Source organism: Rousettus aegyptiacus, unplaced genomic scaffold, assembly GCF_014176215.1.
Source record: "Rousettus aegyptiacus isolate mRouAeg1 unplaced genomic scaffold, mRouAeg1.p scaffold_m13_p_12, whole genome shotgun sequence".
In the NCBI taxonomy this organism is placed as follows: Eukaryota; Metazoa; Chordata; class Mammalia; order Chiroptera; family Pteropodidae; genus Rousettus; species Rousettus aegyptiacus.
The window spans coordinates 7353267-7381196 of NW_023416287.1; the positions used below are offsets into that span (position 1 = coordinate 7353267).

At 56.9% G+C, this 27930-nt stretch overlaps 1 protein-coding gene and 1 pseudogene across 14 annotated transcripts in view; one reads left to right on the forward strand and one right to left on the reverse strand.

The window, feature by feature from the left end:
* Window positions 1-27930, reverse strand: part of BCAS4 (breast carcinoma amplified sequence 4) — a 50246-nt gene that overhangs the window by 16634 nt on the left and 5682 nt on the right. For 7 of the 14 annotated variants that reach the window (XR_004953550.1, XR_004953549.1, XR_004953551.1 and 4 more), the window contains exons 2-4: window positions 19270-19341; window positions 10171-10272; window positions 6680-6814 (exon numbers count right to left, since the gene is read on the reverse strand). Coding sequence is in view for 9 of the 14 variants with exons in the window: in XM_016143751.2 (XP_015999237.2) it covers window positions 6680-6814; window positions 10171-10272; window positions 19270-19341 (309 nt within the window). In the remaining 5 variants the exon portion in view is untranslated. The other 7 variants (XR_004953548.1, XM_016143750.2, XM_036229292.1 and 4 more) reach the window with 7 other exon arrangements.
* Window positions 26762-26880, forward strand: LOC118610618 (annotated as a pseudogene).

Below are 27930 nucleotides of genomic sequence, written 5' to 3' on the forward strand. Positions count from 1 at the left end.
CCAGCCTGCCTCCTTCCGGGAGTGACCCTCCAGGGGGACCGGGCAGAGGGAGGGGGAGGCGGCCGGCCCAGCAGGCAGAGCCTCCCGCCCGCCCGCCCTCCTTCTCCACTGGGCTGGGCGGGGTGGGGAGGGAGCTGGGGGGGCACGGAGGGGGAGGGGAGGCGACGCCAAGCCTGGCACTGACGACTCCTGCAGGCCAGCCTGGGCAGGGCAGTTCCACCCACAGCCTCCATTACCTCCCTGCAAGCCCAGGAGGCCGCCCCGAGCTGCCAGGAGAGAGGAAGGCGTGGATACTCCCTCCATCCTGGTTCTCCACGGCCCGGAGGTGGCCTCCAGAGACATGTAGGGAGGCCGTCAGGGCCGTGGAAGCCCACAGACATCCACCGGTTCCTATTTACTGCATACCTACTAGGTGCTTGAGCTGGGTAGGAAACTCAACTGCCCACAGGCAGGAACTGAGAATAGACACTTGGGTCAGAGACAGCTTGGCAGGAATGCTGCTCAGGGTCCCGGACCTCTGTTTTTTTTTTTTTTTTTTTTTCAAGAAAAGCCAGAAGTACAGATTCTTACGTGAAATTTGATTTTTAAAATGCTGGCGTGACTAATTCAAATTAAATATGTACATATACCGAGGTGGCCTAAGAGCATGTGTCGATGGGGTAGATTTGGCCGAAGGATCTGCAGTTTGCAGCCTTGGTCCCGGAGGCTGTGGACCTTGCCCTTGGCAAGGTCACAGGGGGAGGAGAGAGACACACCGAACAAGGTCAAGGCAGGACCGAAGCCTGGACCTGCCGCCTATGGTGTGTGACCCTGGGCAAGTAAACAGCCCTCTCCGAGCCTCAGGCTCCATCCTCATGAACCTGAATCCAAACATCTACCTCTGGAGTTGTTATGGGAGCTTGAGACGAGGCTCCGAAAGCCCTTCGTGTACATGCTCATTATAAGTAGACAGTTGGAGTGATAGTATATGCTCAATCAAACTGCCGGCTGTTAGTCACGCTGCTGCCGCAAGCCTGAGGCTCCCGCTGGGGCTGGCCTGGAGGACGGAAGGGGCTGCCTCTCTGCTCTTCCTTGGTCCCCAATGCCTCTGTGGTGGGAGAGGCCATCAGCCTGAACCCAGAGCTAAGGAGTGTGCTAGGCGTGACCCACGGGTGCAATCGATCTTCCTCATAGTGTTTAACATTTAGGGGGGAGGAAAAAAAAACTCGAATGTCTAGCTTTCTCCCCTAACTAGGAAAACCTGGCTACGCTGGGTCCCCATTTCTGTAAGACTGCTGCTGGGCCATGTCCACCCCTTTGATGAGGCCTGGGCTTTGCAATTCGCCGAAGTCCCCACCACTCCTTACTGTGTTAGGCCTGGAATGATTGTGTCTACACACATTCGTGTTGCCGGATTGCCCTGTGGGCATCCGTGGGGGAACAGGGTGGCTAGGCGGGTCCAAAACCAGCCCACGACACACACACACACACCCCTCATCAGCCCGGCTCTGTGTGAGTGTCCGGCCTTGGCCCCGAGTGGTTCTGCTATTAGCCGAAGAGATTTCCTGGGAAAGCATCGTACTCTTATCCATCGGAAAATTAATCAAAGTGACACCTCGCGAGCAAGCTATTTGGCTCAGCAGAAAACGGTGGTTTACAACAAATTAGTGAGGCTGCTCTGGGCCCTTGGGCACCCTTGGGCACACGCACCGAGGGGAGGGCCTGGCACGGTCAGCAGTGCACCCGTAGCGGCCACTGGGCCATGACCGGGCCTAGGCCAAGGGGGCACGGTGACCCTAATGCGGTCTCCCATGCCCTTCCCAGGCCGGCGGCCGCAGGACTCCAGCTCCATCCCCCACTTTCACTTCTGCACACGGCTGATGATGTCCAGATGCACGGGCCGTCTGCGAGCAGGCGCTGGGCGGGCAGGCGCCTCCTCACGCAGGGTCTCTGGGACCCAGATACTCATCCAGGAGACCGGGGCCCCCTGACCTGCAGCCTCTTTTCTCTCTTCCAGTTGGACAAGGGCCCCGAGACCCCGCGCGGCGAGAACTGCAGTCTGCTCAGGGCACACACAGAACGAGGTGTTTCCGGGCCGAGGAAATGCACTTCTCACGACTGAGCTCAAGCCTGGGGGGCCCTCGCACCCTGCTCGGCTTTCGAGTTCAGGTCTCAGCACGACGTCGCCGACCCTGAATGCCCGCCTCAGCTCAGGGCAGGGCACCAGCCCTGGCCATGCTCCAGGCACAGCGAACGTGACCAGGTCACTCCCCCCACCACCCTTGGAACAGTCTTCGACTCCTCTGTGTGGCCCGAGGCCCGGCCCAATCTCGCCCTGACCTCGTCCCTCGTCACTCTCCCCACCACCCACGCTGGACGTCCGGCCACCGCCACCGCGACCAGCAGGCTGGGTCCCACCTCTGAGCCTTTGCGCTTGCCGCTCCCCTGCTGGGAGGACCCGTTCTTCTGACTTCAGCCTCACTCGTGTTTATGATGCAGGTCGCAGCTTCCATGGCCCTTCCCGAGAGGCCATCCCTGACCCCTCTCCCGCCACAGCCAGCCACGGCCCCCTTTCGCAATAACCATCTACTGCATTTTCTTAGGATCTGGTCATCGTCTGTGTTCTCTCGCTAGACACAAACTTCCTGAGGGGAGAGATGACAGCTCTGTCCCCAGCAGCGTGGGACAGAGATAAGAATGTGAGTTCATATCCCGATGCCCAACGTGTGACCTTGCATAATCTCTCTGTGCCTCAGTTTGCTCACCCATAAAATAGGGATAAAAAGAGCCCCTCGCCCATGGGATGCTGAGTTGAGCACCGTGCCTAGCGCTGCAGGGCTGGCTGTACGTCACCATCAGCATGACCCCTGCTCACCGCTGAGCGATGGGGCGGTCTGTCCTGCACCACGACATCACCCGCAAGCAAAGCTGGCCTGTCAGGCCCACCAGTGCTCAGAACCCTCCTTCAGAGATTTCTAGAGTCTATCTCTTCCCTTTTCTTCCCACTGCTTTAGCGGAGGCCCCCGTCACCTTGCATCAAATACAAACCGGTTTTCCAGCGAGCACGTGACCGTGCCCACGTCCGCGAACCGGCAGTTAAGCTATCTGAGGCTTACAGCGGCTCCGCGACCCGCCCACGGTCACGCGGCTGAAAAACACTGCCGCGAAAGAGCAGCACAGCTCTTCGTTAACATCTTGGAACGTCATCAGGATCGACGTAAAAGTGTGATCAAAAACTTCCACGTCATGTTGCGCAGTGCGAAAACACAGACCTTTGTACCATGAAAACGCATCCACTCTAGCATGAAAACACACACGTTTTTGTACCTGGGCGCAGAGGGCCCAGGGCACCGGGCTGGCCCTGTCTGAGGACTGACCGCAGACAACCGACCGCGGACGTCAGGGCAGCTCGCCTCAGAGGCAGAAGGGCTGGGCTTCAGGCGGAGCTCGTTAGGAGGTGGCACACGGCTGTCCCCAGGCCTTCGGGCCTCCTGGGCCCAGCCCAGGCCACGGCCAGCGCCCAGTCACAGGGGCAGAGCCGGGTCTGAGTCCCTGGTGCTGGGGGACTCCTGCTCTGTGCCCGCCCTGGGCCTCCCCACTGCATCTGCAGACTGAGGAAGAGACGGGAGAGAGCGGGTCTGGCGAAGTCAGAAAAAGCGAGGACCCGTTTTCTCCCATCTCGCCCCCAAAGGCCCCGCCCCGCTCCAGAGTGAAGGCTGAGGGGCTCCCTCCCAGATCCCATGAAGGGGTCCCCACTCATCCTCCGACTCTGGAAAGACCATGGGGGGTGGCAGTGATGGGCGGCCTACTTCCCTTGGGGCACAGGCTTCTAGGAGAGCGGTGTGGCTCACCCCACAGAGACAGGAACCCTTGCCGGCATGCCCGTGGTGCCAGGTGGTGCTCCGGAGCCCGTGTCCCACCCCGGCCTCCGCTCCACGGGACCCCTGGAGGGCAGGAGATGAATCTGGGCTTGCGAGGAGGAGGCTGCTGCGGGCTCTCCGAGCGGGGTGGCAGCGTTCACCTTGGGCAGGCACCGAGGGGAACTGACTCGAGACACGGTGAAATCCTGGCTTGGGGGAAATCCAGATGGAAGAACAGAGAACCGTTTGGGCGTTCCGCGAGGACTCTGCCCCCCAAACAGCAGTTCCAGTGGTCAGAACCAGGCAGAGAGACCCGGCAGAGCCAAGCGGCGCAGAGCGCTGGACCTGGGTCCAGGCCTTACAGGTTTGAATTCCAGCTCCACCACTTCTGGGTGGGCGAGCGACTTGACCCTTTGATGCCTCAGTTTACCCATCTGTAAAACAGGGACCATGACCAGACCTTCCTCTCCCGGTGGGATGTGAGGTGTCTGCACAGTCAGGGCCCCAACACAAGCTGCAACGACCAGCGATCTATGAGGGCCCCTCCGCCCGCACCCAGCTGCAGCCCCGGAAGCCTCGGGCCTGCACACGCGCGTGTGCGTACACGCTCACCTGCACCGTCTGCCCCAGACAAAGCCCTTCTGGGGCCAAGATCAACATGCCGGGGGTGCAGAATGACTCACCCTCCCTGGCCGCGATGCGTTTCCTGGAACAAGTCGCCACAGGGAGGCCCGGGGGCCCCGAGTCTGGCAGACACGAGAAGGGGCAGGTCCTGGCACACCCGGCCGCACCCTGGTGGCACGCCGCCACAGGAGTGGGAGGGTCTCTCCAGCGCCAGAGCCCCACGGGGGCTCCGACCGCAGCACTGACCTCAGACACGCGACCCTCCTTCTTCGGGCCTCACTCTCTGCCTCCAAATGGGGACATTAGTGCCAACTGCACGGGGACAATTATGCAGGTCATCCAACAGGCTATTGGCAGCCAAGGTCCTCCCAGCTTCCTCCCCCAACGTGCTTCTAAAGCCATCGGTGGACATAGCACTGTGTGACTGGGGCACTCCCAGACATCCAGGGGCAGTTTACCGCAACTCGGGGGAGAGGAGGACAAAGGAAGCAGCTCGTGACTTCATAGTTGTTGGAATGCAGAAAGCCTGCATTTGTCTGGAGAGGGGGCAGTCCCAGAGGGCTTCTCAGAGGAGGTGGCATTAACTCGGGCTCTGAAGGATCGACAGGAGTTTCCAGACCATGAGATCTACGGGGCCACTGTCCAGCTGTGATGGGCCTTGGGCAAGTCCCTCACAGGCGGATGAGCAGCACACGCCTCAGGCAGGTATAGTACGAAATGGAGCAAGGGGTCCCGGCAGGGCCTGGAGAGTAAATGCCTAGCCAGGCATCCCGAGTCACATTCAAATGACATTGCCCGGCCACAAAGAATGAGTTCAAAGGAGCCAAATTCCGCCCATGGGCTGCAAGACTGCAACCCCTGAATCCTTCCAAACTTCCATTTCCTCGTCTGTCAAATGGGGGAGACAGTAATTCAGGTGCACCTGATGGCCGGGGGAGGCAAACGAGCCAGCGTACCTGGACCGCTCACGCGACAAATGAGTCTTTGGGGTAACACAAAGTGGAGACGTGGGGGCAGACGGGAGGGACGGAGGCGACAGAGGAGCAGACGAGGTGCCCCCAGGCAGAGCCCAGGGAACAGGGAGAGACCCCACCGGGGGCAGGACAGCGTGGCTGGCTGGGCAGACACCTTTCCTGTGAAGGGCAAGGCCCCCAAGACGGGTCGACCAGGGCTCCAATCCAGCCTCGTCACATCAGGCTGCGTGACCCCGGACAAGTCCCTTCACCTCCTTGAGCCTCAGTCTCCTCGGCTATAAAATGGGGGGTGATGATAATCGTACTTTCTTCCAAAGACTGGTGCGAGACTTCGATGCCATGTAAAACAGCACATAAAGCACTTAGAACAAAGCAACATAAACCCTGGCGATAATTATCAAACACAGCCTAGGGCAGGGATCTCACACCCAGCTTTACCCACACTGAGCGCTAGACCGTTCTCTGCGGTGGGGGCTGCCCCGGGCACTGCAGGGTGTTTAGTACCATCCCTTGTTTCTACCCACTGGATGCCAGTAGCACCCCTCACCTCCAGGCGACAACCCAAATGTCTCCAGACATGGCTCAATGTCCCCTGGACTAGGGGACCAGCACATGATAAGTTAGAAAGACAGACATGTCTTAAATATTAAAGGTCTGAATTGCAGGCTGAGTCTGGCCTCGGTTTTTCCACCAGTAAAAAGGACACAATGATCTTTCCTTTCTTCTGGGGTCACACGGAGGGTCTCAGGAAAGGAGAGATGTGGGCAGGAGAGGCCTTTGCAAGTCACAACGGGCCACACACAGGCCGGACCCCCTCCACCCTCCCCGGCCCCTCTGGGCTGCTGGAGGCTGACTCGTGCCTTGGGAAGGATGACCTGGCCTGAATTCTGTGCTGCTCTGAGCCCGTCCTTAGGCTTGTGGGGCCGGGACAGGGGAGCAGCGTCTGTTTCTGCTTGCTGTGCTAATCCCAGAGAGACCACGGGGGCTTGGCAAACAGCAGGCGCTCAATAAATGGGGAATGAATAAACGAGCAGTCGCGGCACTGGAGCTCAAAGGTCAGGGTCAGAAGAGGCACCCGAGGGAGAAACCAAGACACCCGGCCGCGCAGGCCGGCCCTCCCCTGGCCAGCCAGACACCATTTCCTGTCTGCAGAAATGAGATGTGCCCTTTGAACTCCCATTTCCTGAGCCCCTCTCCCTACTCCAGGGTCTAGGAGGAGGCGGGAGGAGGGGAGATACTCACGGTCCTGAAGCGGGGGAGCCCCGCGGACCCCAGCCACCTCCGCAGGGCCTGTGAGAAGGCGCCGTGGTCCCTCTCAGCCCGAAGCACGTGGTCTTCCAGAAAGGAGACGTGGCGCCCCACCATCTTGACGAAGGCCTGGCGGAGAGAGCGGACAGCAGAGATGCCACGTCTGCCACGGACTGGAGCGCGTTTCTGGCTGCGCCCCCTCGGCCAGCCGAGAGGCCGGGCCCTCAGTCGCCGCCACCCAAGGGCTCCTGGAGAGGTCGGGGCTACTTGGCTGGGAGGTCACCTTCGGGAACCCTGACAATGACGGTGACAGGCCTGGTCAAGCCTCTCCTGTGTCCGCCCAAATCCTCCCCACACGGACCCTGTTTTTAGCCTCTGTTTTGCAGAGGCGGGAAACCAAGGCCCAGAGAGGTCGGGTCACCTGCCCTAAGTCACACAGCTCCCCCCAGGCGTCACTCTCCACATGGCCTTTGCACCAGCTCTCTCCATCCGACGGCGCCCTTCTGTCTGTTCCTGACGGGGCGGATGCTGCCCGTCTTTCAGGCCCTGGATCGACTGACTGTCCCCTCCACAGGGAGGCCTCCCCGGAACACCCGATCGAACGCAACCCCTGAGCCACTGTGGGGCCGCTCAGTTTCCTGTCTTCCTAGTCCTCTTTGCCCTCCGGTATTTATTCACAGTCCACCTCCCTCCAGAATGCCAGCTCCGGGCGAGCAGGTGCTGAGTCAGTGTTGTGCACGGGCCAAGACCAGAGCCTGGCCAGCTGGGTGGCGAATGCATGAATGCATGCACGAACAAATGAAAGAATCATCGCACCCTCAGCAAAAAGACACTGGACGAACCCAAGGTGGCTGCTGCTGCCCAGCGGCTCCGGCAGGGGCAGAGCCGAGCGGATGAATGAGCCGCATCAGGGGAGTGCATGCGCGTGTGTGTACGTGTGTGCATGTGTGTATGTGTGTGCACATGTGTATGTGTGTGCACGTGTGTATTTAGTCGGGGGGAGGACAAGGGGACATGGACTGGGAGCTTCTCCTGACCAGGGCTCCCCGGCCCTGGAGCTCGAAGGCCACATTCAGCCAACACATCTGGCTGCAAAACACAGAAGAAAGTCCTGCCGTCCCCTTCCTCCAGCCGATTCCAATTTTACGCTCCCTGTGCTAAGACCAGTCTGGTGGGGAGTGAGGTGGCCGAGGAATGCGTGCTCACGAGGTCTGACTCGCTTCCAAAATGCCTGCCGGCGAGGGCAGCCCTGCCCAGCCGGGCCTGGAAGAGGCCAAGCCTGGGCCACCCCAGCCTGTAGCCGACTGGGGGGAAGACTGCAGGGGGGACCCACATGCATCCACACAAATGGGGACTGGGGGACAGAAAGAAGGTGACAGCTAATCATAGCATGCCGGTGGCTTAGTGTTGGGAGTATGGGTGACTTCTATGTATTTTTCTCTACAGTGAAATATATTACTATTATCAGGAGGGAAGGAAGAAAGGAGGGAAGAAAGGAAGGAAAGAAAAAAGGAAAGAAGGAAGGAAGGAAGGAAGGAAGGAAGGAAGGAAGGAAGGAAGGAAGGAGAGAAGAAAGCCCCAGTGTTTTTAATTGTATTTGTGAGTTCTGATGTATCTGAACACCTCTGGCAGAGGCCTCAGCTTCGGAGCGGGGCCCGGTCCAGAAAGAGGGCCAGCACCGGGCGCGGGGGCACACTCAGGAGCAGCCTTACTCAGTGTCGGCTCCGCCACCTCCTAGCTGTGTGACCTTGGGCAAATCACTTCGCCTCCTCCTGCCCCAGAGCCAAGATCTTCCCTTCCTCTGAGCCTCTCCCTGAGCCGCTGCGCCCCCACCCACACCTCCCACCCATCTCGGGCTCCGTCCACTCCTCCCTCCTCCAGCGGCCTGGAGCATCCTCTCCGCAGTGAGTGAAGCCCTGGCCTCACTCCTCTCAGTGGCCCTCGGCAAGTGTGGGCGGAACTGAGATGTGGCGATGATGCTGGCTCACCGGGGGGCGGTGTAATCACAAGGTCCTTCCCCGAGGGGAGCAGAGTGTCAGGGGATGAGGGGGACTGGAGCCAGGTGGGGGCTTTGAAGACGGAGGAAGGGGCCACGAGCTGAGAAATGCGGGGAGCCTCTAGAAGCTGGAAAAGGCGAGGGTGTGGACTCTCCCCCAGAACCTCCACAAGGAACCGGCCAACACCTCCACGTTAGCCCATAAGACACATTTTTGACTTCTGACCTCAGGCGCCGTGAGATCCTAAATTCGTGTTTTACGCCACTAATTGGCGGTGATTTTTATGGCGGCAACAGTAAACTGCTGTGTGACGCTTTGTAGCCGTGTCTCTCCTGCGGGAATGCGGTGTGGGCAGTATCTGCCTTCGCGCTGTGAGGACCCCACAGCAGCGCACAGTAGGCCCTCAGTGAATGTTAATAGATCGAACACTAAAAAAAAGAATTGGGCTTGAGAGCTGGGTTGACCCAAACAAGGCAAAAACCAGGGCTGCCAATCTTCCCTTTTTCTTCCTCTTCCAAACGTGTGGAATAAAATTCAAATGAATCAGCTATTCCAAGGGCAAAGTTTTAATTATAATCCTGCCTCACTCTCTGCTGACAAGAATGCTAATTCTCTGCTAACTCCAGTGCCAACAGCCACGCTCCCCTCCTTTGGAGCTCAGAGAGGCCCACGTCCCTTCTGTCCAGGTGACCGCTATTAAAGCGCCAAGCTCCTCTCCCTGCAGGGAACGAAGGTCCTGAGCCGAGGGCCCCGGCTCGCCTCAGAGATCAGGACGCGAGCTGAAACCCCAGCCTCACGCAATGAGCAACGTGACCCTGGGTAAGCGGCCTACCTCTCGGAGTTCACGCCCTTCGTCCGGGAGATGAGACAGCGAGGGTATCGACTTCACAGGGCAGCGAGGAGAAAAACGGGAGGCCACGCAGCCTGGCCCGGCGCCCACGCGTGTAACAGGTGCAGGGCACAGGGCAGGAGTGGGCGATAGGGCATGCTGGGGACTGTGGCGACCGCGCGAGAACACGCCTCACGGGAGGGGCGGCTGCCTCCAGCTCCACGAGAACACAGCCCGGGGGCCGGAAGCGTTCTTCTCTTTCTCAGTGTGGGCCATCTCCCCCTGGGAGATGAACTAGACATGGGGATGTGTGCGCTTTATGTATTTACACCTCGAACAATACACAGACGAAAGTACTTAGAGAAATGAGGGCCCGGGGTTAGAAAACTTCCGAATTTCCAAAAGCAGCTCAACATTCAGATATTTTTATATGGAGTACCCGATTTTTAAAAATGGGATCCTTTCTATAAATCCACATTTGTCACTTTTTTTAAAAAAATGCCACGTCAGCGTAAGCCTCCTTTTGCCACCAACCCAGCCAACTGGGTCTAACGAACACCTTACACTCTCGAGGCCAGATTAGCATCTTGGAAGGGAGGACGGAAGAGGCAGACCGAGTCCACGGGTCTCACAAAGAAAGCTCGTTTTCCTGGACACACCTCCAGCTGGTCCACTCTGGTGTAGATGCCGCGCATTTCTGTCACCTTGGCCTTAAGGAGTGGGATGTTTTCCTCCAAGATCTGTGAAGTGTCGCTTCTGATCTGCAAGGAACAAAACGGCCCGTCAAGCACCCTGCCCCGTCACCGCGTCCTGCTGCCCGTCTCTGGGGTCGGCCGGGGTTTGCAGAGACCTCACCGATGGCTGAGACATTGCGTGACATCCCGCCCGGGGACAGGCCTAGGAATAATAACCCAGAGTCCCAGACCCACCCGGTTATTATTTACCGAACCAAAAACTGTTTCCCCAAACACTCAGCACCGCCAGTCCCAAACTAAACATCTTCATTTTCTAAACCACTGAACTGGATCAAATGCAAAGAATCAAAATCTCTAAACCAAAGTCAAGGTGAGTCGAGCTTTCCTTGCACTGGACTTAATAACACTAACAAGTTAATAGTAATCATTAACTTGTTAACGAAAGCCAGACGTATGAGACACTGAGCTGAGCGCTTCCTGTGCTCCATGCACTTCGTTTAGCTTTCCATTTCTTCTGCGTGGAAGGACCCAAAAGTGACTGTGAACTTTATGAAGCCACCACGTCGCCTCGATTACTGAAATCAGACACTTAAGCCTCTGTTTTCTTTGAGCCGAATGGACGGAGCCCAACCCCTCGGTATGTGTGTGACAGAGATTCCATTTCCGTGTTATCATGTCCTTACAGGGCAGAGAGGCAGTTTACACGCTGTTCTAGGGGCACCTGAATCCCCCGGGGGGAAGCCTGTCAAAGGCTGGTTCCCAGGCCCCTCTGAGCCTGGTCTGCTTTGTCTAGAGTCGGCTGGTAATCTGTGTTTTCAGCCAAGCTCCAAGGCTGGAGTGAAGGTCTGGGGACATTCAGAGAGACGCAAGTTGGGCACATTAGGAGCTGGACTCAGGACGCAGACTGGAGTTGAATTTAGCTCTACCCACCATGAGCTGTGGGACCTTGGGCAAGTCGCGACACCTCTCTGAGCCCTCCTTGGCTTACCTGGACGGGGACACGATCGCCCCCATGTCCTTGGAATGCTGTGAAGATGGAGCGTTCAGCTGAGTGTCTGGCATGGGGCGTGCAGGCGGCTCCTGACATAGCCCTCGACCATCCCCACCTGCTGGTATCCACGCCCTGGCGCGACCCCTCCCCAGACGGTGGGCTGGCCCCGGAGACTCGCTTCTGATACAGAGGAGTCAGCCAGAATGAGACGCCACTCCTGAGACCAGGTTACAGAGACTCACGCCACCTCGCTGGCAGTCTCCCTCCCCTGCTGGCTCGTCACCCCCCCCCCGCCACCACCCTCTCAAGCCATTATCTCTGATGAAGCAAGTGGCCATATGGCTGGGAACAGGGGTGGCCTCCAGCCAACATCCAGTGAGGAACGGAGGTCCTCAGTGCAATGACCCACGAGAAAGTGAATCCCACCCAGAACCAATGACCTTCCCTAGACGCGATCCAGCCTTGAGCCCTGAGATAACCATGGCCTTGGCCAAGGCCTCGACAGCGGCCTGGGAGAGGCGCAGGACCACAGGACCCAGCCAGGCTGCCCCTGGATTCCTGACCCACAGACACTATTAAATAAGAGCGATAACTGAGTTCGGGATGATTGGCTATGCAGAAACAGGTAACTAACGCAGGTGACAACTCAGCACAAAATTTTAATTTTAAAAATGTTTTTGAAAACTACCCATGTTTCTTCCTCTTTATGCCTAAGTACGGGACGCTTCCTGGGGTGCTCGTGGGATTCTGCCCCCACCACCCTTCAGGACGCCATCTCCTCACTTGCCGTGCGTTTCTTGGGAGCCACCCCACGGTCCTGCGTGTCTGAAACCACGCTGCTCTCCGGCTTCCCCTCCTCTGGTCACGGCACTGCCATCTCTCTGGGCGCCTGACCCCAAGCCCGCTGTCCTGAAGCACACTCCTGCCCGCTGCCCTGACCCCATGAGGTCGAAGCTCAGCCCCAGGAGTCCCAGCATCTGGCTCAGGCTGCCGGGCCTCAGTCTCTGCCCTGATCGCCCCGTGCCTCAGTTTCCTCACCTGTAAAATGGGGATCCCACTAGTGCTTCTCTCGAAATAATGCTCTGGGGATTGAACGAGATCATCTGTGGCTGGACGTGGCTCACAGATGTACCTGATGTGACTCGCAAAGTGTTTCGGCTTTGAAATTTGACTGAATCTCCAACTTTAAAATTCGAATGGGGTTCCTAGGAGAAACGGCTGATTCTGGGGCTGAGGTAGGGGAGAGAGAAGAGGCTGGAGCACCCTGTGGTGCCAGCCGGCAAGGAAGTGTTCAAAAAAAAACAGTAAAGGAAGGGTGTGCGTCGAAGGGACACAGAAGCCAGCCCGAAAGAGCCACCTGGCCAAAGCTAGAACAATCCGAACCGCAAACTGAATAACCTAGTATTGGATTATGACCCAAAGTATAAAACAAATACACGCAAGTCTCGTAAGAATGAACGATTGAACAGGCTATGGCGGGAGGGGGAGAGGGGCTTGTCATGTCACCGTGCGGTGACGTCCCGCGGGTGTCACATGCCCCTTCATAAGCTGTGATGAGAGGGCACCCCGCCTCCGCGGCCCGCTCTCCAGACGGCCAGAGCCCCCCGTGAGCGCGCGTGCGCAATGACCATCAGACACACCAAGGCCGAAGGACCCTCCGCAAACCGCCTGACAGATAAATGCTCCTTCCAGCTGCCGAAAGCACGGAAAGAGTCACAGGCTGCAGGAGACGCGACCGCCGGGTGCGGGGCGGGGTCGCAGGCGGCGTCCGGAGCCGGGCGAGGACGCCAGCGGGGAGCCGGTGGGGTCCAGCGCGTAGCCACGCGCCTGTCGGTTTCTCAGCGTCGACGCAGGTGCGTGGTGAGGTGAGGCGCTCGCAAAGGGGACACTGGATGGGGGGGGCCGCGGGAACTCTCTGTGCCACCTCTGCGACTTCTCCGTAATCTAAAACTATTTCACAATGAGACACGTTAAGTATGGCTTAAAAATACCGAACTGATTAAGTCCGGATTTACAGCTTCTCTTGAGAGTCGGCGGCTTTGGCGGCGCTGGGCCTGCGGCTCTCCAGCTACCGGAGGCTGAGCGCAGCGTGGCTCCCGGCCCCGGTCTGGGCTTCCACAGTCACCACCCGGCCCTAACGCCTCGCCCGCCCCCTGTGCGTGTGTGCACATCCTGCCTGACTCCCGCAGGCACCTGCGTTTGCTACCACGATGGGGAAAAGTCCTCAATAATAACGCCTTTGTTTCCCCAAGGCCGCGTCTCTCAACAAGGGCGAATGCAGGAGAAATCACCATGAGGCAATGAAGGACAGAAAATGCGTGGCAAGGTCAGAACACGGAGGGTCGAATGCTATTTTCCTTTCTGCTAATTTCTAAAGCAACAAGCCAGGGTGGGGGCAGTGAGCGCCGGGGGGCACTGGGCTCAGCAGCCTACAGGAGAGAAGGGAAAGCCGCAGAGAGGAGGTTCGCCGAGCGCCACCCGCCTTCCGTCCGAAGGGGCGAAGGGCCTGAAGGGAGGTGGTCCGAGGGCCAAGTGAGAAAGGCTGTTTCTAAAGGCGCAGGCAGCAAAGAACTACCCGGACCAGCCCAGACGGCGGGCTGCAGGTGTAGGGGGAAAGGGGAGGGTGATCTTTGGGGTCTCAGGGACCCCCAAACCTTTCTCTTGGTTCCCCCATGGGCTGGAAACCATGTAGGCTGGGTCAAGGGGGCGTGACCCCGACAGCCCAGAAGCGATCACCACGTGCTGGGAACGCCATGTGAAGAGGAAACAGTTTACCGTCAACCTTATTTTGTGGATGAGAAAACTTGAGAAAAACTCAGAAAAGCTCAACGAGCTGGCCCAAGGTCACGAAGCTACAACGCGAGACACGGGGGATTCCAGACCGGGTTGGTCTGAAGCCACCACTCCCCTCCCAAACGCCAGAGGTCTGCAGACCCGTTCCATCAGGCACATGCCCACACCGTCTCTGCAAAAACCAAGATGGAAGACACAGCAGCATCGCCAAGTCAGGGGCCAAGATCTAAAATTGAGGAAGTGTTCTTCGGAGACCCAGATTTCTGGCTTCTTGTGAAAAAAATCAGAATCTCGGTCACCTGGAGCCCCGTTCCGGGTGGCAACAACCAGCTAGAGCTGGGAGCTGGGAGACAGCTGCCCCCTTTGGTTAACCACAGTCCCCGCCACTCCCAAGAGTCTCCCCGACATGGTGTCCGTGGGACTTTTCTTCTGAAAAGGGAGTTGAAGGAAAGCAACACGTTTCTTTCCTCGCACCCGACCTGCCACACATCATGATGTCACAGGCATCTGAGTACACACGCTTTGCATGTCACCGAGGAGAGCAGAGGTGTCAGTGAGGAGTCAGTGCTGTTTGAGCCTCTGCCAGGATGAACCACCCAGCCAGGGTCGCTGGTCCGGAGGCCGGGCAGACCCTTCCTCCGCCTGTTCTCCCCTCTCCCCAAGCTGGCCCCTGGAGCCCAGAAGCCTGGGCGGCGGATGTGGGGGGTTATCGCAGCGCAAAGACGGCTGTGGCAGATGATTCAGGGCCTCCAGGAAGGAAAGCCAAATGCACTTGACCCGAGAACACACGCCAATGCCAAATGCAACTGCTGGGCGGAAGCCAGCGAGACATTTTCTCCATTTATGTGAGCAAAGTAAGAGTCTGCTCCCTGGCGGAAGGTGGGCCGCAGGCCGCGGGGGTTTCAGAGGGCTGGGCCAAGCCGCCCGGACCCCAAGGGTGTGGAGCTGCAGGGCCTTACGGACCCAGTTTCTGCGGATAACCTCGTCCGTGTCACCACCCTCTGGCGTTTTGATAACGGTGGGGATCATCTCGGCAGCCATCTCACGCGGTCATCGTACGGAGCGGACACGGTGCTGAGCAGTCGTTTTTAACCGAGTGTAAACGACACACGGTAAAGTGCCCAGGCCTTGACCGGACAGCTCGGTGAAGCCGTATGTGTGTTTACCCCTGGGTCACCACCGCCCAGGCCAAGGCACAGCACGCCCCATCACCCCACAGACTCCCTCATGCCTCGTCCCAGGCACGGCACCCCCCCGCCCCCGCCCCGCAAAGCTGACCGCTCTCCGATGGCCGTCACCGCAGGTGAGTTTCCCCCGCCCCCCCGCAAAGCTGACCGCTCTCCGATGGCCGTCACCGCAGGTGAGTTTTGCCTATATTAAAGGAATCGCGCGGAATGCGTCCCTGCGTCTGGACCCTCCACTCGGCATCCTGACCGTGACCCATGATGTGCACGGGAGCCCGATCTTTCCCACTGTCTGCAGGAATAAACCACTTATTCACCCGTTTCTACTGCCGACAAACACGTGGGCTGTTTCCGGTCTGGGGCGTCGCCGACAGGGCTGCTCTGGACACCTGCGCACGAGCCTTTGTGGACGCCTGTTCTCATTTCTCTTGGGTAAAGGTTTTGGATCAGCATTGCTGGGATGGAGGGTAAGCGCACGTTTGGTTTTACAAGACACCGCCGAACCGTCTCCCAAAGTGCTTGAGCCTTTTTGCGCGTCCGCCGGCGAGTGAATGAGAGTTCCAGCTGCTCCACGGCCTCGTCCACACCTGCTCTGTTGTCTTTGCCTTTCATTTTGGCCACACCCCGGCCTCCTCTATTCCTCGCGGTAACTCTTTGGAGTTGGACACCACTGGTAGCAAGGTAAAGACGGACACGAGGTCTTTACCTTCCTTCCACGAAGAGGCAGGGTCCATGTACTCTCCCCTTGGGTCTGAGTAGGCTACGCAACTGCTTTGACTGGTCAAATAGGACACTGTGTCAATTCCCATACATGAGCCTCCAGAAACATGGTATCCTCTTCTTCTGTCACCTGGAATGCTTGCTCTGGGGGCCGAATCGCCATGCTAGGAGGCAGCCGAGCTAGCCATATGGAGAGGCTGCAGGAGGAGAGGCATGCCCACCAGTCCCTGGCCATCCCTCCCCGCCAAGACATCTGGCAAGTGAGAGAAGGAGCCATCTGAGACATCCTCACCCCAGCAGGTACCACCGGGCTCAGACGAGCCACCACCTCTGTGCCCCGTCCTGGCCCACATCATAAAAGGGTTATTTTACACAACCAAGTTCTGGAGGAGTTCAAAGCAATAGATCGTCAGAACCATTACCTCCATTTCTACGGAGGAGAAAAAGGCACAGAGAGGTACCGTGCCGTGCCCAAGGCCCCGCAGTAGGAAGGGTCAGAGCTAGAAGCAGTAGCAGCTGGCATTATATCTAAGGTCAAGCCAGGTTGCAGGCGCAGGGTCCCAAACCTCAGTTACAGAGAGTGATCGAGGACAGGCCAGCAGGGGAGCTAACGCCTCAGACGGAAGCTGGACTCTCGTTTCTAAGAGCCTGGTTTAACCAGAAACAAAGTGGCTTCTCTCAGGACTGTGCACCAGGGAGCCTGGCTTCTCTCAGACCTGCAACTTGATCAGTAACTGTAACTGGCCTGTGGCCAAGACAAGGACCCGACGACAGAGGTCCACGGTGTGATAGTACCTGTCCCCAAGAGGTCTCCAATTCATCCCAAGATTGGATTGAAGAAGAAAAGGAGACCCCTACCTAGGTAGGGCTGATAGCGAGACACCTCTCTGTGTGCCAAGGAGCCCGCGACACCTGGACTCAGATACAGCAGGTAAGCTAAGCATCGGCTGCTGGGGCGTCCACACTGAGCATCGATGCAGGGGCTGCAAGTCCAGATGCCTCCAGGGCCACAAGAGCAGCGTGCTGGGCGCATTCTACCGACGTAGACACGCTCGTTTGCACAGAAACACACTGAAACGGCCTTCGCTGACACAGGAAGCGCGTACTCTTCCCTTTCTTGAAACGGGGCCCTCCGGGTCTGGTTTTATTTGCTTGCTTTCAGTAGAGCCCAAAGTACAGAGAAACACACTCTACCACGATACACGCAAAGCACATGATGGATGTGGCCGGCTGCGGGGTCAGCGGGGCCCCCACGGGAAGCGGTGGAGACAGTGGCAAGCAGGAGGCCACATGTGCCGTCCACGGAGGACGGCCATTATGCGGCTCTGACTGATGCTGGCCAGGTGGGAACAGGCACCCAAGGGCCGGTGGACGCAAGTCTTTGTCTAAGAAAAGCCAGAAACCCAGATTTTGTGTGTGACGTCGTATAAATGTTAGCAGATGATTCCTTCCCCCGCCTCTCCCCTCAATTGGGCCTATGGATCACCTGCCTTTGACCTCAGTGTTAAAATCTTTGCGTAACTGCATCTCCAGGCGTTGAGTCCAGAGAGGACCTTCTCGTTGCTGCACACAGTCCTGAGCCGCCTGGCGATACGCACACGCTGACTTCTCACCACGGGAAGGCTCGGCGGTTCTCAGGGCCCCCACCGCCCATCCAAGCTGACTCCCATGCCGAACTCTCCTCCTGGCTGGTTGGTGGCTCTTCTTTCACACAAGGAGGATGGGCTGGGATGTGTCAACAAAAATGGATCACCCGTCCACCCATCTTGCAAATCTGCCCTCTGCCCGTGGGTCCTCACTGTCCACACTGTGCCCAGTACGCCATGCCCACAGGCCGGTCCCTCTGCCTGAATGCCCACCCTCCTCAGCGCTTGAATTCTTTCTATTCCTGCTTCAACCCCCAAATTAATCACCACCTGTTCTGCAAAGCCTTCCCAATTTCCCAGGCAGAATTTAACGCCTCTGCCTTTTTTTTTTTTTTTTGAAAGCAAACTAAGTCTTAGGATTATGTGCCCAGTTTCTCCGAGACTCTCCTTCCTTTCTCAAAACCGCTGCAGCCTCCCTCTGCACCTGAACGCACCATCATGACATGACAGCATTTTGACACTGGATGACAGTGACTGGTACACAAACCAGGCTCCCCCAACAGACTAGGGGCTCAGGGGAAACCACAGGACCCAATTAGAGGAGGGGCCCAACGTTTGGTGATGGAGAAAAGACTATGTGGGTCATTCAAAGTCTGTGCAGTTACCCAGCTCCCCCCTGGACCCCCATCTGAGCTAAAAATTCGGCTCTCAAGAGAAAAATACACAGAGGTCCTCGTGGGAACACGTCTATCTTATTCACTGCTATGTCCCCAAGGCTGACACAAGGTAGGTCTGCTGAATGGCTGGGGATGACATGGTTCCCACCACGATGGGTTGCTTTGAGGAGAAAGGAGATGATACGGGAAACGGGCTTTGTATGGCGCCTGGCACAAAGTAGATGGTCAGTAAGCATCTGGGGCTGTCGCTGTTACTTCCTTGGGCTCTCACAAATGCCTCTCTGGACCCTGCTCCTCAGGTACACAAATCTATGCCACTGGGCCCGGCCGGACTTCCCCGACTCCACAACGTGGAGCTCTACTCTTTGACCTTGCAGACCGAAGCCTCCAACCCTGATTGCTGGGAAGTTCCCTTTAATAAACTTGGGAACTTCCAGAAAATTCTACCATTGCTCTTTGGGGCCTCACACCTGGCCGGCAGCAATCCGGGGGACACAAGCGTCTAGAGGAGATTTCGGAGTGGAGATCTTGTCTTCAGGGCCTCAAACACCATCTTCCACGCACATCCCCACCCAGCCAAGGGGCTCTGATCGAAAAAAAAAAAACCCAAACAAACAAACATGCAAACAAACAGGGTAAGGGGCAAAAGCAGAGAGAGAAAAAAGGGCTCAGTAAGGAACCCAATGCCCAACGCCAACGCCCAATGGGCTGTGGCCTGAGCAAAGCCTCGCAGGCCTGAAGCCATCTCCTGGCTGTCTCCACATTTGCCTGGCTCACTGCGCAGAGCTAGGGAAAGTTAAATATAGTCTTAGCATCCCCGCCGACCGGCTCCCCGCATCGGCGCCCGAGAGTGCCACCTGGTGGCCCACGCCTGGCTCCTCTGTGGAATGAAAAACCATCTCGAGGGGGAAGGACGGCAAATCAAGATGGCCACCTCAGGAAGCCCTGGTGTGGAGAGTGTGAGCGCGGGTGTGGGGGAGCGTGGCTTTGCTCTCACGCTGGCCGCTGCCCTACTCCGTCTGGATGCTAAGTCACCACCACCAACATGGCTTCCCCAGGAAACTCCAGGCAGGGCCTGGGTGTAAATCCACAGCTCCCGGGCAGACGCTCACCATGTCAGTCAAGCTGCAAAACTCTTCCAGCCGGAGCAGCATCCCCTCGATGGTCTCCTCCACCTCCTTCGCCTGGAAAGAGACAATATCCTGGAGATTAGCAAGCGGTTTCCAGGGAGACGGACGCCCTTCTTTTTTTTTTTTTTTTTTTTAAACCGCCCTCCATTTTAAAAAAGCAAACTAAATCTTAGGATTATCTGCCCGGTTCCCTCTAGACCTCCTTTCCCTTTTCAAAACCTCTCGTGGCCTCATTTGAAAGCGATAGGCTGGCAGCAATCTTAATGCCTGTGGACAGGGAGCCGGTCAAAGCCACCGTGGACCACACTGTGCAGCTTTCAGGAGATGAGATAAATAAGCACCCGGTGGGAAATAACAAAGCTGCCTTTATCCTTCCCATTGTTCAGATGAGGAAACTGAGGCTCAGAGAGGTGAGGCAACCCATTCCAGGTCACATGGCTAGCCAGTGGCGGGGCCAGGATTCTCGTGGAGGTCTGAGCCCACGGCCTCAAAGCCTGCTCCTGAGAAACACCGTGGAGAGGAAGCACAAGGCGCAGACTACACACCCAGCCTTGTGACAACAACGAAAAAGGGCACGGTCACCAGGCGAAGGCTGCCGTGATGCGTACCGGCCTGCTGAGAGTCAGGGGGCACGCTTACACCAAAATATTATTCGTCGTTTAAATTCAAATTTTCACTGGGCATCCTGCAGTTTCTCTGGAAAACCCCTCTTCGTGGTGCTTACTTGGCCCTGGGGAGTAGGCGTTAGGGCATGGGGTCTAACCAGGGAGGCTTGAAGGTTTTATGTTATTTGAAGGGTCCAAAACTCCAAAGGGACCGGGGCCAGGCAGTCTCATGCGGGAAGAAGCCCCCTGGTGCTTGCGCTGACCTGAGAGGGCCCGTCCAGTTCCAGAGCGGCCAGCCACCGGCGGCCACCGCGAAACAGGCCCAGGCTGCCAGGTCCTTCCATTTTTCAAGAGAAGCCAGAGATTCTAATGGTATGGGAAATGTCCCAATTTTTAAATAGTGGCACCAATTCAAAAACAAATTTTTTTTTAACACTCGATGGGCCAAGCAAAACATGAGCACGAAAAGGTCTGCCAGTTCATAGCCCCTGCTTCAACCGTGTGTGGAAAAATTAGTTCGATCCTTTTGCCCCTTGAAGCATGTACAATTTTCATGGCTTATAAAATACCTGTATTTCTTTTCTTTTCTCTTTGTTCATTACAAGGCGTCTAGGAAGAAACCTCACCTAGGCCATGAACCACTTTGTTGGGCTTACCAGGCCAAACCGTTCTGCTCCAGGGAGGTGACACCAGACGTTTCTGGGCAGGCCTGGTACCTGCCCCCCAACACCTAAAGGCTCCCCTCACCACCCACTCGCCCCTGGAGAAATGTTTATACAGTCCCAGGACCGGCTGCTTCCAGCCCAAGCCGTCACTACCATGACAAAATAAATGACTACACACACCAAAAAACATCTTTCTGCTGGAGTATAAATAGTACCCAGTTGCAATTTTAAACTCTGGAACCTTCAGCTCACAGCTGGGACTATTTCTGTGCCTGAACGGGGGAGGTTTGCCAGGGGAAGGCGACCTCAGGGGACGGAGAACTGAGAAACAGACAGGAAGCTCTCCCCAGCCCCCATGAAAGGTAAAATAGTGGTGAAAACCACAATGCAGTCGGGGAGAAGGAAGGCGCAGAGAGGGCCCCGAGGTGGGAGAGGGTGGGTTGTCCCTTCTGATGCGGAGGAAAGCAAGAAAGACGGGAGAGGGGCACGGATGGGCACTGCAGACTCCCCCCGGAGAACAGGTGTAGACGAACCGGACCCCAGCCCCGCTGGACGGGCCGCCTCCTCCCCAAAGCTCTGTGCTCGCAGGAAGCAAGCACATCTCGACCTATCCTGGCACGCGCAGAAGGGAAGTTGGTCAGTCCTGGGTTCGAATCCCGTCTTCTCTTTTGCCAGCCATATGACCTTAACTCAAAAGCTTAACGCCTGCATCTTGGGTGCTTCCCCGATGACAGGAAGTGCCATTAGGCAGGGTTGTTAGGAGGTTAATCAGACATAATCAATGAAGCCGAATCCTTTAACAGACTGCTGACACACAGTAGATGTATAATAAGTGGCTGCTTTCTGAATCTCTCACTGGATCATAAAAACAATGGCTAATTACTATATGCGGATTAACTCGTTTAATCCTCAGAACTCTATAGTAGGTACTGTAATCCCCTCCCCCGCTTTATGGACTGAGACGCAAAGGACCAGAAAGCTTAAGTCACTTGCTCAAGGTGACAAAACTCGCAAACACTGAAGCCAGACTTGACCCTGAGCACTCTGACTCCAGAGCTGAAGTTTGTCACCACCAAGATGCTCTTTAACAAAGAGGAAAATGTGTCCCCTTTATTGCTGCCTGTCAGTTACGGTCTCCCCCCAACTCCCATGCCAACCTCCTGGTCCCCAGAACAGTGCCCAAAAGCAGGAGAGAGCAGAGACAGGGTTTGCTGACCGTCTGGTCAGCCACGAAGGAACGAGTCCCAAGATCGTCCCAGCCACAGGAAGCTCAGGGTTAGCCACCCCGCCATGCCCACGAATCATTCCTGGGACAATTTTCTCTCCAGATGATCCCTTACGTGGCCTCAGAAACCAGAGTCCTGCGGGCTGCAGCCCACACACCTTTCTAAGCAGCCCATAATCAAAATGAATACCCTCACCGGGCACAAACCGTCCCACTCCGAGAGGAAGACGGCAAATGGCTCGCTTCGAGGGACATTCAGGGCATGACTAGTGGGCGTTTCTTAACGCTCACGTGAATCACGGTTCTCACTTTCTCCTTCCACATCCTCCCTTCTCCCAGAGTGCCGGCCCAAGCGTCCCAGCTGGGCATGGCAAAAACAACAACAACAACAACAACAACAACAACAACAACAACAACAACAACGACACGACGGAAAGGGGCTGGCCCCTGCCCAGCAAGCGGCTGGCACGAGAAAACACAGAGACTCTCCCTCCGCGTCTGCTCCACCTCGACAAATGCTCACTCCATCGTTCAGTTGCTCGGGCCAGTGAGCTGAGCGCATCTTTGACCCCGCCCCCTCCCCGCCTTCTCTCCCCAGCCCCATCCGATCTGCGCGTACATCCTCGGGGTTCGCCTTCAGAATGGACCCCGCAGCCGACCGCTTCTCTCCGATCCCCTTGGGGCCACCCCGACACGAGGCGCTGGCCTCTCTTGCTAGGACCCGTGTGGCGGCCTCCTCGCTGCCCCCCCCCCCCACGTCCTCACTGGCTCCCCTTCGATCGACTCTCTGAAAGAGCCTGTTAAAAAAAAAAGAAAACCGAAGCCCTCCTCAGCCCAAAATCCTCCGCTGCACCACTTCGCAGCCACGAGGGTGTGTACGACCACAAACAAAATAAAATAAAAAAGGGAAGTGACACGTGTTGGCAAGGACACGGAGCAGCTGGAACCCTCCGGCGGCGCTGTGGGAACGCAGAGTCATGCAGCCGCGGCGGAAGCCGGCGCGGCAGGTCTTCGACAGGTTCCACACAGAGTCGCCCGGTGACCCAGCGACCTATCCAGAGGAGTGGGAAGCGTATGTCCTTACAAAAACGTGTGCATTGCCCACGGCGGCCAGGAAGTGAAAACGAGTCGACGTCCTTCGACCAAATGTGGTCCCCTCACACAATGAAACACCATTTGGCAATAAATAAAAAGGAGCGACACCCCGATGACGCCTTTTGCGACCTGGATGAAACCCGAAAACGTCCCGAGTGGAAGAGGCCAGACCCAAAAGCCACGTGCACACGATTCCTCTGCCGCGAACGTCCGGAAGAGGCCAGTCCGCAGAGACAGGGAGTCCACGGTGGCTGTCGGCCCTCAAGGGATGGGAGGAGCAGGGAACGGGAATACCTGCTGCTGGTTATGGGGTTTTCCTTTCTGGGTGATGGAAATGTTCTAGAATTAGGTCATGGTGATGTTTGGACGGCACAGTGAATACAGTAAACACCACTGAATCATATACTTTAAAATCATCAATCATGTTATTTGAATTATACCTTAATTTTTAGAAAGCGCTCTCTCGTTTTCCACCTCACTTAGCGATGCCACACCGAAGCCTCCCCAGCCCCGCACCACCTGGACCCTCCGCCTCCTCTCCACGTTCCTCACCACTGCCCACTCCCCGCCAACCATGTCCTCACCCCAGGGCCTTTGCACGTCCTGTTCCCGTTACTGCCAAGGCCCGTCCCGTGCTTCCTTTGGTCAAATGTCTCTCCTCGGTGAGGACCTCCCTGACCTTGCGGTGCCCCTGCCACTCCCTGTCCTGCCCCAGTTTATCTCTCTCGATAGTTTCACCCCCATCCGACGTACTACACTTGTTTCCCGTCATCCTTCCCCACCAGAATGAAAGCTCCCGGGGTTTTCGCCTCTTTTATTCATCTCTTTTTATCACCTACATATTCCCAAGGCCTAGGACAATGCCCGGCACATAGTAGGTGCTTGTGTTTCCAGCTCGCTCCTATCCTGCAGACCTTCGTGCTGATGTCTTTGGCACTTTTGCCCACAAAGGAGCGAGACCCATTCCTCCCGCCCCTGAGTCTGGCCAGGCCTTGACTTCCTTTGATCGGCAGAATATGGTAGAAGCAATGCTGTGTGACTTCTGGGTCTGGGCCAGAAGAGAGTTTGCAGAACCCGACTCGCCCTCTTGGACGACAGCGGCCATGTGACCCAGTCCAGGGGACTCTGCTGGGGAGGCCACGTGGAGGGGGACCGAGATGCCCCAGCCACTGGCACCAGCTGCCCAGCATAAGAACGAGGCCACGCCTCCAGCCGAGCCCAGCCAACAGGGGAGCAACGTGTCCCACCAGCCTGCAAAACCACGCACCATAAAACGGCGCTTGCAGCCACTGAGGTTTGGGGCGGTCTGTTACCTGGCGACTGGTGACCAGCACGATGCCCAATGAATATTCTTTGCAGGAAGGAAAGGGAGGAGGGAGCGAAGGAGGAAAGAAAAACAAGCTGCTGCATGAGAACCGCACCCAAGATGGCCGTGAGGCCCCCGCCACTTCTCCGCCCGCTCCGTGCCTCAGTTTCCCCATTGAGCACCGGGGCAAAACGAGCCTCAGACTCCGTCTTGAGATGAAAGCTGAGGGTCAACTGAGCAATTTCTCTCAGTTACTCTGGGCGAGATGCTACACCCATGAGAGAGACGAGTGTAACTGAGACTCGACCGGGGTCTCCGAACTCAGCGGGACAGAGAAACCAGGCAGAAAGCAAACGTGGGGAAGCAGGCCGCGCTCGGGAACACATTTTCTGACCACCGCTCATTTTCAGGTCCCCGCTCTTGGTAAGAGACTTTTTACTTTTCTCTAAGAAACACAGCAGCACAAACAAGATGATAACGGTAGCTGACACTTGGCCCCAGGGCGAGAGGACAGCAGGGAGGGGTGGGGCCTGTGGCAAACAGGAGCCCCCCCCCCCGCCCCATCTAAAGGGGGTGGCTGCGACTTGGCTCTAGGGGACGGTTCCAGGTGCGAATGTGCCAAACCTGTTTTGTTCGAGAAAAATCGAGATCCAGATATTTACGCAAACTCTCCCAATTCAAAAATGTTCAAAACTAACCTAAAAAATTAAATAACATTCTGACGGCTAAACACACCTGTCTGCAGGCTGGAGCGGGGCCTTTAACCTCTGGCCTATCAGTGCCCTTAAAACACAAACATATAGGAAATGTCCCAAACGGGCAGATCTATAGAGACAGAAAGTAGATTAATGTGGGGTTTGGAAGAGTGAGCGCTAAGGGGAAGAGGGTTTCTTTTTTAGGGTAATGAAAATGTTCTAAAATGGATTGTGGTTGATGGTTGCACAACTCTGTGAAGATACAAAAAGCCATTAGATGGTACACTTTAAAGGGGTGAATTGTATGGCATGTAAATTATATTACAATAATGCTACACACACACGCACACACACGGGGCCACCAAAGAACTGCGTCTTTGGTTGCACCATTTTTAGAGAGGCTGGACATTTGGATTTTTATGTGAAACTTTCACTTTTTAGAAGTCGGCAACTACTTAGCATTTTTTAGATCACATCATCGTGCCAGCCAGAGGACGCGCATCTGCTGCCAGGTGGAGGTCCGGGGCGGGCGTTTTTGGCTTTTGGGCAACGCCGAGGTCTGTGCCTGCCCCTGGCTTCCTCCAGCCAGGCTGGGCCGTGAGCACGTGATGGGGTGAAAATGAACTGGGCCCAACGGCCGAGGGACCTGCCCACACGCAGGGCACGGAATCGGGAGCGCCCCCTCTTCTCCAAGGGCGCTCGTGGTGGCCCCTTCGGATGACAGCAAAAGTAAAGGTCTTTTCGATGTCCGATGTCGGTGTTTACCCTCCTAGCAGACTGACGGGAGGCGGAAGAGAGATGACAACCTGAAAGGATGGTAGAAAGACCCTGGGAGCTGGAGCAAGCCGCGAGTGAGGGGGTTCTCCAAAGGGCCTTGGGTCGGAATTGCAAACTGGGAAGAACCTGGCACGCTAGATAATTCGCATCCCAAAGGGGGACACGGAACTCCTTCCTCCCAGGTCCTCAACACAGGGCAAACAAGAGGTCCCATCCTGGCCCCAGAGAGACCCGTGACCTTGACGTTTGAGAGTCTGGAAAGGGCCACTCTACTCTACACTCCCCCTGACTCTGACCTCTACGACGGTTAACTTGGCAGCAGCGACCAACAGTTAAAATGCGCACATCCTTGGACCCAGTAATTCATTCCCCCACTGGGTATTCACCCTGCAGACATATTTACACAGAGGCAAAATGACGTAGTACAAACACTCACTGCAACAGACTTTGTGACAGCAGGCGGCCACGCCACCTAAATGTCCAACAACAGAGGAACGATTGCCTAAGTTATAATTCGGACAGGCAATGAAATTCCGTTCAACAAACAGCTGAACTAATTGGACAGCTCTCCCTGCACGCAGACAGAAAGATCTCCGAGACACAGCAGAGCGAATGAGAAAGCATGATGCAGCGGTGGGAGGTGGCGGCGGGGAGGGCCAGCTCCTGTCATTCCTGGCCCCTGAAGGGGACACAGACCTGAACAGCGGTGGCCTCTGCAGAGAGCAGCAGGGGGCTGAGGACCCAGGCTCTGAGGGGCTCACCCGTCACCACTCCCTGGCCGCTGGGGCCTTGGGATTTTGAGGGACACACATACAGTTTTTATTTTTTACAACAAAAAAACTTATTTAAAAAGCAAAAGCTACTCCGGTTTCCTTTGAAAAGCACCCATAGGCCAAACGTCTGCCCCACATGCACCAAGGAACAAGTTCTGACCCCGAGGCGGCCTGAGACGGCCTGAGTGGCTCACGCGGACCGTGCGTTTGGCAGCTGCGTTTTGCAACCGGAGAGCCCGGAGGCTGCGGTTGGTCTCAGGGGCGCGGGTCAGAAATAACACCGTCTTCCAGGCCTAGGGGAGGCTGTGCTGGTGAGTGAAAATTCGTGATCTTGTCTACGCCCATGCCACCCTGAACAAGCCCAATCCTGTCTGATCTCAGAAGCTAAGCAGGGTCGGTCCTGGTTAGTACTTGGATGGGAGACCACCTAGGGAGGCTAGGTGCTGTAGGCATGAAAAATAAAAAAATAAAAAATAAATAAGGGATTGTAATCTGACAAGGACTTTGCAATTTGTGAGGTCAACCAAGGGTTGCCTCGCCTGGAAGAGAGGGGAGGGGAGGGGAGGGGAGGGGAGGGGAGGGGAGGGGAGGGGAGGGGAGGGGAGGGGAGGGGAGGGGAGGGGAGGGGAGGAGAGGAGAGGAGAGGAGAGGAGAGAAGAGAAGAGGAAGAAGAAAATTCATGATCTTCAGCACCAGGGAAGGGCTGACATCACCCGCTGCCAAACACTGTGTAGAGCTGTGAGCCTGGGAGCCTGAGGGCGGGGGAGGGGGCATCACCCCCACCTTCCCACCTGCTCTGACTGAGAGCCCTGAAGATGAAAATGCCCCCCCCCGCCCACACTCTCGCCTCCCAGCCCCTAGTACCTGCTCAGTGAACATCTGCAGCATGAATTCGTGAATAATCTGAATAATCGTGAATAATCTGAATAATCGTAGCTAATGCTCCAGCTGCTTCCTGTGGGCCAGCCCCGGCCCGAGCACGTCCTGTGAATTAGCTCATCCCACCCGCAACCACCGAATGCAATGAGACAAGTCACGGAGGGGAACCGAGCGCGGGCCGAGGTCTGAACCCCAGCTGCGTGGCTCCAGAGGCCACCTCCTCCCCAGACGCAGTCCCGCCTGACCAGGGCCAGGAGGGTAGCGAGGCTCCACACGTCGGTAAAGGATGCTTCTCCAACAGATACGTAGAGTCACCCAGTACCAGGCGCCATGGAAGGAGCAGCAGGCAGGACAGACGGGCAGGGGAGGGGGTCCCCACCCTCTTGGAGCTGCCACTGGAAGCAGGGCATTCACAGAAGGGGGGCAGGGCCCACTTCCACTGAGAGGCAGGTCAGGCCGGGGTGACCCCACCCGGTGGGCCATCACAGTCCCTGGGAGGGTGATTACAAGCCCAGATGCCCAGGCCTGGGCCTCTCTCTCAGGTGCCCGCACATCCAGTTCTCCACCGGCAGCCACGGTGACATTCTAGAGGACCCATCAGACCAGGTCACTCCGGGCTTAAC